A 16,544-nucleotide genomic window follows, 5' to 3' on the forward strand; every position below is an offset into this window, starting at 1 on the left:
CAAGGCTCAACAAAGCACAAGTAACTGAACCAAAGGACCAGAAGTCATCAGTTCCATTTTAGGGCTCATTATGTGGACCCTCCTCTGACTCAAATACTGGTTAGTATCTGATTCAAATACCTTGTTTGTCATTAAATTAAATCCAACCAAAAAGGACTGAAATACAGTTAGGTCCATGTCTATCATATTCAAGTTATCAGAAAATCAGTCTTAAGTTACAATTTACAAATAAGGTTACACTTCAGTTGGCAAAAAGAAAAGCTACCATTCTTTGTCAGTATTAATCTTGAAGTATCTGTGATCTGAATTATGCAAGGTCTGCCTCATATAGGCATTGTCCTGAATTTCATCACTGGGCCTCACTACCCTCTCATGATTATACTGTGGTCACCAAACTGCTTCATCAGCCACAAGACTGGGTTTAACTCTGGGCTTCTAGCTAATCCATCACCTTATAACAAAGCGCTGGACTTTCTTTCTACCTTGTTACCATATGGGACCATAATGTGGCTTCGTCTCCCTCTTCTTGGGACAGTTCCTACTTACTCCAGTATTACTTAACTTACAATTCTGTGTCCTTACCCCCTTAATTACACAGGTAAGGAGAAATACATGTTTATGCTTTCTAGTTAGAAATATCCTTAATATCAACTTTTGAAGTGCAGTGGGTCAAACTATGATTTAACTACCAAGCACCTGAAGTTGAGTTGTTTCTTCTCTTCATTTAGGAGCCAAGCGTTGCCACTTACTATACTTCAATGAGTGAAATATATAGGAAATGGCCCAGGAAAACGTTCACTGTATAAGAATTATAGAATCTGAAAAGGAGCTAGGATACTGACTGAAGGCCCTCAATTTACAGATAAGGAAAGTGAAGACAGCTCAACAAGCTAAGTGACTTGCCCAAGGTCATACCCTGACAAGTGGCAGAACCTGTATTAAAACTCAAGTCTGAATTACCAAATCACAAGCTGACTTGGTATAGGACCAAATACAGTACTGAGTAAAAAAGTCTAGATTACCTGCTTACCTGTATGGATCCCTGTTTCTTGCTCTAACTGACGGTAGAGTTTGTTTGAGTAGTCTGCCATCTTTTGCTCAATGGTCAAGTGCCTGGCGGTGCTTAGGATGCCAGCACAGAACCTCGTAGAGCCAGCAGCCAGCCTGCAGGATAGATGCAAATGCTATTAGGTAGATGCATATATCAGTGAATACAAGAAGTTCAAGGTTCCTCATTATACCACTGTTGTAACATCCAAAGATGGAAACAACCGCAACGTCCATCAACGTGAGAATGATTTAAAATTTTGGAGTTCACCTATACAACAGAATACGTTACAGCCATAAAAAAATAAATGAACGCTTTTATGCACCAATCTTAATGGAACAACCCTAATGAAAAAAGCCAGGTGGGGAACACTGTTTAAGGTATGCTAGTACTCGTATGAAAAAGGGGAAAAAAATACATGAATATGCATATATCCACATACATACCTACCAATACATATTTGATTATACCTGGAGCAGAGTATCTGAAATGGTACCTAAGGAACTTAACTGGCTTCCAGTGAGGGAAACTCGCAGCTAGAGGTCAGGGAGCAGAAGGAGACTTTCCCCTGGAGACTCTTTTACACATTTTCAATTTTGAACTATGTAAATGTATCACCTATTCAGAAATAACCACACTTTAAATTTTTAAAATGTTGTCCAATTTGTGGTAGGCAACAGAACATAAAGATCATGGAACAGAAAAAGGACACTAGGTGAAAAGTGAATAAATTCGAATAAAGCAGCAACATTAGTTTAAAATAATGTATCACAACTGCAACATTAATTGAAACATTAATCCTAATATAAGATGTTAATAGTAGGTGAACCTGGATGCAAGGTACATGGTAACTCTGCACTATTGTTGCAATTGTTCTATAAATCTAAACTGTTCTAAAGTAAGTTAATCAACTGAAAAGGAACAGAAATAAGAAAGAATGTAGCCAATTTCATTTTGGCTCAAAGAGGAAGCACCTGAATCGCAGGATTTATTGCTGTATTATTACAACAAAGAAAGCAAGATGATAAGATGTGCTTTGAACCGCAAATAAACACATCCTTTAACTACTTGTTATGTTCCAATCTGCCATCTCGCTGAAAACCAGAAAACAGGAGTATTAGGCATCGCAAAACAAAGTACCAAAGATTTCACTTTTCTGTAATTCTACTTACGCTACTTAGTGACACTTACATTAGCTACTGCTGGGTCAGTATTACTGAAATGAGAGGGAAGAGGGAAGCCCATATAATCAGCGCAGCACAGCCCCAAGCCATGTCCAGCTTGATCCCTACCTGCCCTGCTCCAAAAGGACGATATCCTTCCAGCCCATCTTGGAGAGATGATAGGCCACAGATGTGCCCATGATTCCACCACCACAGATGACCACCTGTGCCTGGGAAGGCAGGGCCACAGAATGTGCTTCGGCAGCTGACGCACCGCTTCTGGCTGAGGACCACTCCTGCCATCCTCGGTTGCTTCTTGGTCTTCGGACCACCGATAGCAACCGGTAAAACATCACGTCTGTCAGCAAGTGGGAGACGTGCTCTCACTCAGCTAAGAAGCGGATCCCAAGAATTCAAACTAGACAGAGAAAACCAAGAGCATAAGATTAACGAGAAAGCGTTGAAACACAGAACAATAATTGTACATTCAGCAAATGTCTGAGGACTTACTGAGTTCCAGACACATTGCTAGGTATAGATACAGCAATGGAGACAAATGAGGAAGTCCCTGCCTTTATACAACTTACATTTGAGACAGAGAGAGACAAGCAGCCAATATACAAATAAAACAAGTAACAAAGCTAGTACGACGGAGTCACTAGGGGCACACTCAAAATATCATGGTCAGAAAGAAGGTGACATTTGAAAAGACCTGATGGATGAAAAAGAACCAGCTATGTGAGAGTGTTCGGACAGAAGAACCAGCATGTGCAAAGGCCCTGAAGTGAGACAGAGCTTGAAGAGTTCAAGCACAGGAAAGAGGCCACTGTGTCCACAGCACGTGAGGGAGGGGAGGTGACCTGAGACCGAGCTGGAGGTGGCAGAGACCAATTGTACACAGCTCTTGGATGCCACCAGGAGGAGTGGGATTTACTCTACATGCAAAGGAAAATACTAAAGCAGGGGAATGACATAATCTGGTCTGTTTTTCCAAGATCAGGCTGGCTCCATGGAAGGCTCCTAGAAAGACAGGGAAAGCAAGGGTGAGTCAGGAAGCTATGGCAGTTCTCCAGGGGGGACACCATGGTAGCTCAGACAAGGATGGTGGCAGCAGAGTCAGAGAAATGACTGGATTGTTTGGGAAGTAGAAAAGACAGAACTTACTTGCCAACAAACTGGATGTTAAAACGGGAAAAACAGAGAAATAAGGATGATGGCTAAGTTTGTGGGGTAAGCAACTGGGGCCACGGACTATGTGAGATGGATCAGACATAGGGAGGGAGGCTGTGAGGGTGTGCATGCGTGTGAACAGTGAAAGGTCCCAGTCTTAGATGTCAACAGCCAGAGACCCAGCAGGCAGCACGTGGAAACAGGGAGCAGCAGCTGGGTTCCCAAGCCTGAAACCTGGGGGTGTGGTCCGGGAGTCATTAGCATATGTACAATATTTGAAGCCCTAGCATCTCGAGGAACAAGACCCCAAGGCTCCCGGCATTTACACACAAGGAAGAGAAGAAAAGGACTACAAACAGGACTGAACGCTGTGGACGCATAGAATGTCCTGGAAAAAAAAAGTGGTTAAAAGAGATAGAGAAGGAGTGGCCAGTGAGGTAGAAAGAAAACCAGGTAGAGGGCACAGAAGCCAAGAGAGGACCGTGTGTGAAGAAGCAGTAACTACAGAGGGTGCCAAGGGGGTGGCAAGACGGCCACGTGTCCACCAGATGTGACAGCACAGAGCCCCAGGTGTCCTCACAAAGAACATTCTCAGGGGAATGGCAGGGATAGAACAGAGACTAGAACAAAGTAAAGAGTAAGCAAGATGAGGGCGTGAGGCAACCGCTGCACCGTGCTCTGAGGGGAGCAGAGGAACTCAGAGCTAGCAAGGTGGTCTGTGTTTACGGCCGGGAGCTATTAAGCATGTTTCACTGCTTGGGGGGGCGGTGAGCCAGTAAAAAGGGAAGAGACGGGTGAGAAAGGAGAGGCAAGAACAAAGGATGAGGCCCAGGAGAAGGAGAGAGAGAGATGGGACTCAAAGCTGCAGGGAAGGACAGCTCGCCTCATGCTTCCTCGGCAATGGGGGGCAGTCGAAGGTACCAGGTGTGCGCTCCTGAGAGCAGAGGATGATGGGCCCCGTCAGGCTGATCACTTACACACCAGTCACAGGCTGTAACCAAGACACATTTCTACAAGACAATAAATATCCTACGTTAGACAAAGAAAAGCGTGGAAGCCAGGTCCACGGGGATGAGGATCGTGTACAGAGAACACCTAAGCTGAGCCTGGGAGGGGCAAAATCGGGACAGAGATGGGAAGCACACACCATCAAGTTGCAGAACAAGTCTGACCCTAACTGCCTGTGAGACAGGCTGGGACCTGGGACCCTTTGTTGCAATGCCTGCACCAGGACAAACATCTCCTGGAGCAACAGAACACAGAGAAATAAGGGACTAAAAATAACTGCACGCAGGGCAGCCGGGGCAAAAAGAACAAAGATACAAAAAGGCCAAAACCCACCTGCCATTTCTGAGGTGCCAGAAGCAAAAGCAGGCTCCTGGCATGATCCCTGCGCACAGCACCACCACGGGGCTGGAAAGACCACCCAAGCCACCCCCTGGCCCCACCCACCGATCTGCCCCCACCCCGGGGGAGTGAGCAAGGGACCTACCGCTTGCTTTTGCTCCCTGGAGTCCCAATAAAGCCTTGCCTCAATTTCTACTGATTACAGAGTCCAAGAACCCCCTGGTGGATGACAGCGAAGGACCTGGCTCAGAGGCCGCAGCGTCTATGAACCCTGGGCAATAGCAGAAACTGAAGTACGGTGAAGCCAGACCATGGAAGCCTCTGATACTTGGTCCAGTACCACAGGCTGAATATGACAAAGGCAGGGTTTTAACAAAATTAATCTAACAGCAAAACAGGGGACTGTTCAAGTTTCAAGAAACTGAAGACAGACCTGCTTGCAGACTATGCGGTCACAGACGTACAGGAAGACGAGGCCTGAAGGCCGGAGTGGGGGCAACAAGCAGACGTGAGAGTAGGACGTGGCTAGCAAGTCACCAACAGCACACCCGCCAGCACCCTCAGGACCCAGCGCGCTCCACCATCAGCCTGAATCACCTAAGGCCACGTACCAACACCCATCGGTCAGAGGACTCTCAGATCTGTGACGAGGGCAGGCACAGACTGCAATCCCAAGAGAAATCCCAACCAACTAGGGACTAACTCTTCTAGCCACCTAGAGGTCCCACCACGCCTCATGTCCCTGTCAATCTCTGTCTCAAGATGGAAGCTTCTCCACACAGCTAGTCTTGCTGTAAGCTCATCTCCACATGACCAATTTCTCTCCCCAGTTCCAAACCATCTGTTTTCCTCCCCTAGAACCTCTCTATAGGCACTCTAGAACACCCTTACCAAAGTGACGCACCCACCCCTTCACGAATGTTCTCTCCACCCTGTGTCTTAACGGAAATGCAGCTCTCCTGAGGGAACTGTCACTGTCACACGGCCAGCCCCGTTCCCCTGGCCTCACCATCAAGAGGCACGGTCGGCATCCTCCTTGCTTCTGAACCATTACCACTCAGTCACGCTTGGAAAAGACCCTGTTCCTTTGGGCCTTAAGCTAGCAGGCAACCCTACCTAGCTCCGGGCTACTTCCTACTAAGCCACAGGCACAGCTCTCTCTACATCTGGGTTCTGAACCCATAACATGGCTCTTCTCCCAACCTTTAACACCACCTCCTCTCTTCCTTCATCGAAGCAGATAACCTGTCTCATCTTGTTCCCCAAAACCCCACCTGTAAACCTCCCTGCATCAGCAAGCCATCCATGCCTTCCTTCACAGGGTCAGAAGTTAATCCCTTACAGTGGCCTGGATCCCCCTTCCTGCCCCCTTCCCCTGAACCGAGCTCCATCAGCTGTCCTCCCTCTTTCACATACCTTCACATTTACCTCCTTCTCCTCGGCATTCAGATGTACTCAAGTACCCACCCCCTGCCCAGGGGATTTAAGAAATAAAGCTCCAAACAACTCTTCAATTAGCAATTTTTAATTTTTAAAATTCTAAGTTATAAAAATGATAGTCTGCAAAAAATCAAAAACAGAAGTAAAGGGCCTCCCTGGTGGTGCAGTGGTTAAGAATCCGCCTGCCAATGCAGGGGACACAGGTTTGAGCCCTGGTCCGGGAAGATCCTACATGCAGCAGAGCAACTAAGCCCGTGCACCACAACTACTGAGCCTGCACTCTAGAGCCCACGAGCCACAACAACTGAGCCCACGTGCTGCAACTACTAAAGCCCATGTGCCTAGAGCCCATGCTCCACAAGAGAAGCCACTGAAACGAGAAGCCTGTGCATTGCAACAAAGAGTAGCTCCCACTCGCCGCAACTAGAGAAAGCCCACGCACAGCAACAAAGACCCAATGTAGGGGCTTCCCTGGTGGCACAGTGGTTGAGAGTCCGCCTGCCGATGCAGGGGACACTGGTTCGGGCCCCGGTCCGGGAGGATCCCACATGCCGCGGAGCGGCTGGGCCCGTGAGCCATGGCCGCTGAGCCTGTGCGTCCGGAGCCTGTGCTCCGCAACGGGAGAGGCCACAACAGTGAGAGGCCCGCATACCGAAAAAAAAGAAAAAAAAAAGAAAAACAGGAGGAAGTTAAGATTTCCCTCCACCCAAAGGTCACCAATACCAGTGTCAATTATATTTTCCCAGAATGTTATTTTTGAAGCAATGAGCTGCCCTGATGTCCACTTGTTTGCCACCATCTTTGTCTTAAGTCCTCCTTTTATTACATTGGTGGTGGCACAGTTGGCCAGTGGACTTTTTAAGCAAAAATTTCTTAACGTGTATTTCACAACCTGTCTTTTCTACTTCACAATAAATAATGTACAGAAAGAATTGCTTATATTTTTTCACTTTTCCCCCGTCCTACTCTCTCCTGCCCCACCAGACCACTGCACTCCTCTCACCAGGAACGCAAATGCTGCTACTTTCCAAGGGCACTTTCTGGGCACCATCTCACTCCTTCCTATTCACACACACTTTCCTTGTTTTCTGTGGCACCTTCTGCCCCGATCACATCTTGCTGGCCTCTCTCCTCTGCCCTTCCCTCTGTGTTGACGTCCCCCAGGGCTCCGAGGCCAGCTTCTCTTCCCCATCTAACACTGTTCAGGGTGATTCCCTTTCCTGCCATGACTGATGGCCTAATCCACAGCACTCCTGAGCCTTAGACCTGCACGTCTAGTGGAAGAAGGGCCACCTCCACTTGGACTCCCACAGGTCAAACTGAGCACATCCAAAAGGTAAAGCCATCTTCCCCAATCTCCAACTCTGCTCCACTTCCCGTGTCCCCCAGGAACACCATACACTAGAATCCTGGATGTCATCCCACATTCCTCTCCCTTTCTCTCATCTCCTCTCTCCAGTCAATCATCAAGGCCTAACCAACAACCCTACATCGTAAATCTCCTTCCAACGGATCTACTCTCCATCTCCACTGCCCTGAACTGAGCACAGCCCGCCATCCTGTTTACTGCAGAAGGTTCCCAACTGGGCTTCCCACCTCTAATCTGCACACCATTCTCCCCACGCCCCACAGCCTTCACACAGAGGCCTGAGCACATCTCTGAAATGAAGATCCTATTTCGTGGCCCTGCTCAAACCCTTCAATGACTATCTGGTGCCCTGAGAAAAAGTCAAATTCCTTAATAGGAAGTGCAAGACCCTGCTCACTTCTTATCTCTGATCTCATTTCTCTTCTCTCTCTCCTCTCACACTCTCATCAAACCTAAACTACTTTAATTCCTCACACGTGTCAGGCATGAACTTTCTCTTCTACCTCTGGGATTTGTGCAGACTGTTCCTTCTCAGTGGCATAGTTCCTGCCACCCCTCCCCCCAAATAAAGATAGTCCCCGCAGCTCTGAGCCTGTCTGACATCTTATTTGTTCCCACTCTCCCCCCAGCACTCAGTTAGGTAACTGTTCCATATTTCCCCAAACACCCTGCACAAGCCCCAGCTCAGAGCCAGCCACACTCTGTAACGTTGTTTGCCAATCAGGGAAGCAAAACAGCAAGCCGCGTGAGGAGGAAACAGACTTCAGAAGCAGACAGATCTGGGTCTGATTATCTCCCCCACCACTCATTAGCTGTATGACTTTGAGCAAGTTGTTCAATCTCTGTGGCTTGGGCTGCTCGTCGGTTACATGGGCTAGGAATACCTGCCTCACGTGGCTGCTGCAAGACTAAAGCAGAAATGCAGGAAAAACATGGCAAGTGGTGCCTCAGAAGCACTTGGAAAGTGGTAGCCTTTAGCCCCCTGGGATAATGGAGCTCTCTGAGAGCAGGGACCACTTATAACTGGATCAGCGTTTTCCCAGCAGTCACCGTAGGCACCCTGGAAATACAACCTGACAATTAAATGAGAACAGAGAACAAAGGAGATGGGGAAAAAAATCAGTGATGACTCAGATCTCAAGGCTAGGCCCCCAGATGTGAGGAGATCTCTAAATAAACTGACATAATTTTTTTAAAAAAAAGGTTATGGGCTTCCCTGGTGGCGCAGTGGTTGAGAATCCGCCGGCCGATGCAGGAGACACGGGTTCGTGCCCGGGTCCGGGAAGATCCCACATGCCGCGGAGCGGCTGGGCCCGTGAGCCATGGCCGCTGAGCCTGCGCGTCCGGAGCCTGTGCCCCGCAACGGGAGAGGCCACAACAGTGAGAGGCCCGCGTACCACCAAAAAAAATAATAATAATAAAAAAATAAAAATAAAAAAAGGTTATATCCTTATAGGTAGTTATGATGTGCAAGGCACTGCTTTATGTATACAACTAATTTAACCCTCACAAATCTAGAAGATGTTACAATTTTTATTCTACACTTGAAGAAAAGGAGGCACAAAGACGTGAAGTGACTGATCCAAGATGCTACAATACTGGTGAGTGGCAGAGCCTCAATTCAAAGCCTGCCAGTTCAGCACCAGAGTCTGCCACTGAATCATTACTTCATGCTACCTGTAAGTTAGGGTTAGATGATTAAAAAAGGGCAGCTGTGAGGGAGGCCAGAACCACAAGGCACTTGCCCGAATAGAAAAAAGGAATTGCAAATGTAGCATTAAAAACATAACAACAGGGACTTCCCTGGTGGCGCAGTGGTTAAGAATCCACCTGCCAATGCAGGGGACACAGGTTCGAGCCCTGGTCCGGGAAGATCCCACATGCCGCGGAGCAATTAAGCCCGTGTGCCACATCTACTGAGCCTGCGCTCTGGAGCCTGTGAGCCACAACTACTGAAGCCCACGCACCGCAACAAAGAGTAGCCCCCGCTCACCGCCACTAGAGAAAGCCCGCGCGCAGCAATGAAGACCCAACGCAGCCAAAAATAAATAATAAAAAAACAAAACAAAAACATAACAACAGATGAGTTTCAAGAGGGAAGAAATAAGACTAAAAGGCCAGGGTGATAAGAACCAAGAAAAGGATTTTTGACCTTGTGCTCATCATGACCTTCAAGAGTCAGTGAAGTGATGAGGACAAAAAAAGAAGTATTTACAGTGGATGCAAACAATGAAGGCACAGAAGGCATCACAGTCTATTCCAGTAGGTTTGGCAGCTAAGGCAAAATAAAACTTGAGAGCAAAGGAGATAAAGCCAGTAGAGAAGAAACGGAAGATGTCAAAGACAACAAAGTAAAACACACACCTGGTTGAAAGTAAATTATGTGTTTAATTTCTGCTAAGGAGAAGACTTTCTGCTAAACAATCTCAATACTGACGCTGGTTATGCTCAGATCTGCTTACACCAACAAGAGCAAGAGGACAGCTCCAACTCCTTCTGAGCTGTTCCTCTGCATGGTCACAACACCTGTACAAATTGGCTGCTGGTCACGAGGGAGACTGGGTGAGAAGAGACGGATTAACACATTTCCCACACCTGCCTCCAAATGAGAGCCACCTGGGACACGTGTTTTACAACTCACTCGCTCGCTCCCTCCCTCTCTGGAGATTCTGATCCTGAGGTCCGGGGTGCTGTATTTTTCAACAAGTGCAACAGGTGATCAGCCAAGTTTGAGAACTTAATACAAATCTCTAGCCCTAGGAACGTGTCCCCTTCAGCCCGGCTACCTCGCCGGCCCGCAGCCCCCGACAACATGCTTACAAGGCACGGGCGAAACGGACGTGAAGATGCCTGAATCAAATCTCGGTGTCATACACATCAGGCCCAAAGGGTCAAACGTTGGGAAGAGAGCTCACCGCCCCGACCTGGACGTTTCCCCCTAACCTCACCGCTGACTCTGCAGCACTTTTACTGGTTAGTTAAGCACAAGCAGACCGCACGGTGCCACGCGGGAAAACAATTCCGCCTGCAGAGACGACCCAGCTGGACAAGCCCGACCCACGCTGCGGGGTGGGGGTGGGCGCTGCTTGCCCGAGGCGGGCATCAGGAGCGAGGTTACCCCGGCCGCCCTGGGCCTCCGAGCTGGGCTGCGGTCGATTGGCAGAGCCGGTGCGCGGGCCCCGGGCAGCCGGGCACGGGTCCGCGAGACGCCACCGCCGCAGAGAGGCTGAGGGAGACCGGGCGACGCGTTGTCGGCCCCGGCGGGCGGAGTCCCGGCGCCGCGACGCGCCTTCTGCAGACCAGGCAGAACCGACGGGAAACGAGGGACGCCGGAAGCCCCCTGACCGAGACCACAGCGGAAAGGGGGGGCGCTGGGGGTCCCGGGCCGCCACGGTCCGCGCGGACGGGGACGCCAGAGCGGCCCCGCAGCTTCTCCTTACCTCACGGGCGCCCTCGGGCTCCGCGCTCAGCAACACTCCGGCTGAAGCGGGACAGCAGCCACAACCGTTGCCGGGGGTCCCGGGGGCCGGAAGGTGGGACAGGGATAGGGAAGGGGGCGGGACAGGAGGGAGGAAAAAGTTCCGGGGAAGCTTGATACGGCGACCTTCCGTGCTTTACGGTGCCTAGCAAGGGTACGCCGGCGCGTAACCTCACTCGCGCACGCGCACCGTGACGTTAGGGGGTAGGGCTCCGCCCCTGACACGTGGGGCTTGTTTGGGTCTCGCGATGCCCCGCCCCTAAATGGGGGCCGCCTCCGCTAAGATGGCGGCGAGCTGCAGGCGTGTGTTGGAGGGCCGCTTTAGGACTCTAGCCTCGGACCCTGCTATTTCTGCAGGTGCAGTCCTGCCGGCCGAGTTGGCGGCAACCCCGCTGCAGTGTGGGGAGAGAGCGGGGGTTCTTTCTTCCCTTGAGGCGAGTTCCCCAGGTCTTGTCCCACGTTGTCCGCTGCCCAAAGACACTCTAGTCCAGGGCGTGAAGAAGATTGTTGGACTGACAGCCACTTTGTTTTTTGGAAGGCTCCCGGGTCTTCTTGGGCGAATCGCTAGCAGAGCAGATTGGAAATCCGGCCTGCTGGCCCGGCCCGACCTAGGAGGCAGGATAAGAAGACGGAGCTCTGGGCCGGATCTTACTCTTTGCGCCTTCTCTGCTTGTCTGGACCAGAGGAAGAGGAATCATTCACTCCGTCCTCTGAGAAGCTCCCCGTCACCTTGCTTACTATCACATCGCCCTGTTTTCTTTCCTTTATAGAACTTGCACTGAAGTAGATCAGTGTTTGTTGACTGCCTTTCCCACTAGTTGCAAGCTCTGCCCTCTGACGACAGAACCTAAATCTCGTGCAGGGAGGGCTATGTTCTCAGTGCTTAGAACAGTGCTTGGCACAAAGTCCAGTACATATTCTTTGAATGGACAGTGATCTAATGGTACAGCTTCCCTTGATCTAATGGTACAGCCTCCCTGCGTGTTGGGCCACCTCGCTAGTTCCCATTCTTTAGATTCAAGCCCATCTCACCACACAAGCCAATTTTGTTTAATGAATGGCCTCTTGTGGCAGGGCATCCTGCTGGGTGACGGGTTTCAGCAGTGCACAAGAAAGAAAGGGCTTCTGGGCTTCCCTGATGGCACAGTGGTTGAGAATCCGCCTGCCGATGCAGGGGACACGGGTTCGTGCCCCGGTCCGGGAAGATCCCACATGCCGCAGAGCGGCTGGGCCCATGAGCCGTGGCCGCTGAGCCTGTGCGTCCGGAGCCTGCGCTCCGCAATGGGAGAGGCCACAACAGTGAGAGGCTTGAGAGGCAGGGACCTCTTTGTCACCATGCCAGCCCACAGCCTTATATGCTCTCACTTGCTAGTTTACTCACACAAGTCAGCCCATATGAGGTCTGGTTTCCTGAGAACAGACACTGCCTTTTGCTACTCTGTTACATGAAAGTTCAAGGCATTCTGGGCCTCCATGCTACATACGTTAATATTTTAGCTCTGGGCTTAAAGCTTAGGGTCACCAGCTGCCCCCAAAAAGAAGAGGAAATAGACTAACAGATATGAGGTATATTCTTGGGGAAGTCTTTCTGATACCTGGATGTGGCAATTTCGAGGGAAAATAGTCACAATTTTTTAAAATATATTTTTTAAAATTTATTGATTTAGGCTGCATTGGGTGTTCGTTGCTGCACGCGGGCTTTTCTCTCGTTGCGAAGAGCGGGGGCTACTCTTCGTTGCAGTGCACGGGCTTCTCATTGCGGTGGCTTCTCGTTGGGAGCACAGGCTCTAGGTGCACGGGTTTCAGTAGTTGTGGCACGCGAGCTCTAGAGCTCAGGCTCAGTAGTTGTGGCACATGGGCTTAGTTGCTCCGCAGCATGTGGGATCTTCCCAGACCAGGGATCAAACCCGTGTTCCCCGCATCGGCAGGCGGACTCTCAACCACTGCGCCACCAGGGAAGCCCTACAAATATTTTTGGTGAGCCATCTCCCACACATGTGAATTTGGGAGAAATCTAGTTGTGTATAGGAAATGGACGGAATAGTGATATTTAACCTGTTAATTACATTGTTTTCATGCAGTAAGTACTGAACAAGTTGTTTAGATTTCTCCCTGCTTCCCTCCCCCATTGCCATTTCTGGCCTCCACTTTATTTATTTTTTTAATAAATTTATTTATTTTGGCTGCGTTGGTCTTCGTTGCTGCGCTCGGGCTTTTCTCTGGTTGCAGCGAACAGGGGGGCTAGTCTTTGTTGCGGTGCACGGGCTTCTCATTGCGGTGGCTTCTCTTGTCACGGAGCACGGGCTCTAGGTGGGTGGGCTTCAGTAGTTGTGGCACGTGGGCTCAGTAGTTGTGGTGCACGGGCTTAGTTGCTCCACGGCATGTGGGATCTTCCCGGACCAGGGCTTGCACCCATGTCCCCTGCATTGGCAGGCGGATTCTTAACCACTGCGCCACCAGGGAAGCCCCTGTCCTCCACTTTAAAATGCTAAGTCCTGTTAACTCTTGGGATGTATGATAAACGCCACTGTAATTATTGTAAAGGCTACAACTCATTCTTTGCATTTGGCCGTTTGAGGCACTTTATTATTATTATAATTTTTTTTTTTTTTTTTGGCCGTGCCTAGCGTTTTGCAGGATCTTAGTTCCCCACCAGGGATTGAACCCAGGCCCTCGGCAGTGGAAGCTGGAGTCCTAACCTCTAGACCGCCAGGGAATTAATTCCCTGAGGCACTTCAGTAAATGGGATCTTTCTCACGAGCCCTGGCGATGAAAGGCACACAGAGTGACCGAGCATTTCTGCCCTCCGCAGATGTGGTATTAACATTGTGCAGTTTCTATCAAGCCGGATTTCAATGAAGATTTTCTTTTCGTGTCACTAGGTTTGTAAATGAATGAACAGACGTTTCACTACTCTTGCCATGTCTGCTTGAGAAATGTTCTATATCTGTAGCTACCAGGCATATGTATTTACCATCACTAAGGATAAACATTGCACATAAGACGGTGGTCCTGTTACCAATGTGCAGATCTGAAATCCAGTCTGCTGGCCTGGCCCAACCTCGGAGGCAGGGTAATAAGACCTGAGCTCTGGGCTGGATCATACTCTTTGCGCCTTCTCTGCTTGTCTGAACCAGAGGAAGAAGAATTATTCACTCCGTCCTCTGAGAAGCTCCCCATCCACTCCATCACCCCGCTTACTATCACATCACCCTGTTTTCTTTCCTTTATAGAACTTGTCACTAAGTTAGATCAGTGTTAACTGCCTTTCCCACTAGTTGCAAGCTTTGCCCTCTGAAAACAGAACTTAAATCTCATGCACGACTATGTTCTCAGCACTTGGAACTGTGTTTGCCACACTGTCCAGTAAATATGTCTTTGAATGGATAATAATCGAATGGGCACATGTTATGCTCCATTTGGGGCCACACTCACCAGTTTCCATTCTTTGCACTCAAGCCCATCTCACCACACAAGCCAATCTTGTTTAATGGATGGCCTCCCGTGGCCAGGCACTGTGTTAGACGATGGGATAAACCTTGCACATAAAACCATTGTCCGGTTACCGAAGTGTAAAAGAGAATTTGAGAACTGACATAATGAAGACACAAACGTTTACAAATGTTACTCTCCATGCAGTGGGGGCATGGCTGGGGGAGAAAACTCATTCCTCCCCCTGAAGTTACTATCGCTGTGACTGGACTTGACATCCAGCCTTAAAGGGACTCCATGGTAAGCACCTGGCACGGGTCGTATCCCCCATGTACCTCTGAGCCCATATCTGTGTGGAAACCAGGGCTGTGCCCATTCCTGTTCACACCCGTGGGAAGAGAAGCTCATTGTCTGAGAGAAGCAGCCAGTGCGCTCACCACACCAACCTCCACCCACAAAATCATGGTGCGGTTTTGCAGTAAAATAACTGCTAGGGACTCAGTGCTGTGCAGGGTGCAGGGCACTATTTCACAGAGTCCCTGTAAGACAGAGTGATATTATAAGTGGCCTCACTGCCTTACCTTGTTGAAACTCACCAAAACTGTGAATTAGAGCAGAGTATCCCTGCTTGACCTGTGAGGAAAGTGAGGCCTAGAGAAGCACATTCTCAAGTTGCAGATAATAAACACCAGGCCTCACATCTAAGTCTTTATGAAGTAGTGAACTATTCAAATCAGTGCTAAGAAATGTGGTAGAGACAGTGGTGGTGCGTTAGAATCACTTGGGGAATCTAAACCCATATCCTTCACATGAACTGGAATCAGCAAGGCTGAGAGACATGTCCGTTCTTCTAAAGAGCTTTCCAGGAACTCCTCTTGTATCTGGAATCCACTGGGTGCCAACTCTTGAAAAGTCTGGAGGAGAAGTGGTAGTTGTGTAAAGCTTTGTGGATGAGTCAGGACTTGAGCTGGTTCTTAAAGAACCTCTGTTTGCCAATCCGTAAAATGGGGCTAATGCTGGAGTGGCCTCAGATCAGCGTGATTCAGTCACTCTCTTTGTTTACATAAACCAGCAGTAGCTGGTGCCGTGGCCTGTGAAATGCTTTGTCCTTGGTTCACAGAGCACCACGTGGAGATTAGTTAGAAACCCAAGTCAGACTAATAAAATCTCCCCCGGGGGGTGATAACCCAGCGTGGTCCCTGGGACACAGGAGCCACTAAGGAGCAGCTCCTTTGGTGCAGCCTCCCAAAGAGAGGGGTGTGACCATCCCTCGGCTGTCCTTCCCATGAGATGCTCTGTAGAGTTAGGGACCCTCAGACACTTGGATCTGGGGCATCATCTGACTGGAGCCTCTCAGAGTCCACGCTGAAAGGGTTGTTGTGTGTTTGGTTAAGAGCAAGCACAACTTTGGAGCTGGCCAGCACTGCCTCTTCCTTAGTGTATGACCCTGGGGGTGGTTACCTTTCCTGGGCCTCTGTAGTAAAGAACAGTAGAGACTATATATAAAGAGAAAGAACCAATAGGATGTGTATATATGTAGAGGGAGAGATTGATGTCGAAGTGACTCGTGGGATTGTGGGGCTGGCACGTCTGAAATGCACAGGGCAGGCGGGCAGGCTAGAGACCCAGGGAACAGCTGATGTTGGGGGTCTCGAGTTCATAGGCAGTGTGGAGGCCCAATTCCTTCTTCCTCCACAGGATCTCTGTGTTTTCTCTTAAGACCTTCAACTGAACGGATGAGGCCCACCCACATTATGGAGGGTAATCTGTTTTCCTGAAAGCCTACTGATTTTACTGTGATTCACATCCAGAAAATACCTTTACAACAATATCTAGACTGGTGCTTGACCAAACATCTGGTCGCCATAACCTAGCCAGGTTGATACATAAAATTAATCATCACAGCTTCCGATTACTTGCTTGTAAAACGGGCAACGATACGTTTTTGTTTCTGTTTTTGCAGACTCAAATAATGCGTATAAAATACTTGGCCCAAAATTTGTGAAAATTTTTGCACAACAGCTACTTTTATTATTATTCTTGCAAAGTGAGCTGCACGGCCTGGCACCTGAGGCTCCAGACTGTGGGAGGTGGGCG

At 49.3% G+C, this 16,544-nt stretch overlaps 1 protein-coding gene across 6 annotated transcripts in view; it reads right to left on the reverse strand.

The window, feature by feature from the left end:
• The window catches only part of LOC131745565 (pyruvate dehydrogenase phosphatase regulatory subunit, mitochondrial), a 40,575-nt gene extending 28,772 nt beyond the window's left edge, over positions 1-11,803 (reverse strand). For 4 of the 6 annotated variants that reach the window (XR_010837808.1, XM_059046079.2, XM_067019565.1 and 1 more), the window contains exons 1-3: positions 10,978-11,803; positions 2,341-2,629; positions 1,031-1,164 (exon numbers count right to left, since the gene is read on the reverse strand). Coding sequence is in view for 4 of the 6 variants with exons in the window: in XM_059046079.2 (XP_058902062.1) it covers positions 1,031-1,164; positions 2,341-2,564 (358 nt within the window). In the remaining 2 variants the exon portion in view is untranslated. The remainder of the gene's footprint in view (positions 1-1,030; positions 1,165-2,340; positions 2,630-10,977) is intronic. The other 2 variants (XM_067019564.1, XM_059046082.2) reach the window with 2 other exon arrangements.
• Positions 11,804-16,544: the final 4,741 nt, after the last annotated feature.

This window comes from Kogia breviceps, chromosome 18, assembly GCF_026419965.1.
Source record: "Kogia breviceps isolate mKogBre1 chromosome 18, mKogBre1 haplotype 1, whole genome shotgun sequence".
NCBI lineage: Eukaryota > Metazoa > Chordata > Mammalia > Artiodactyla > Physeteridae > Kogia > Kogia breviceps.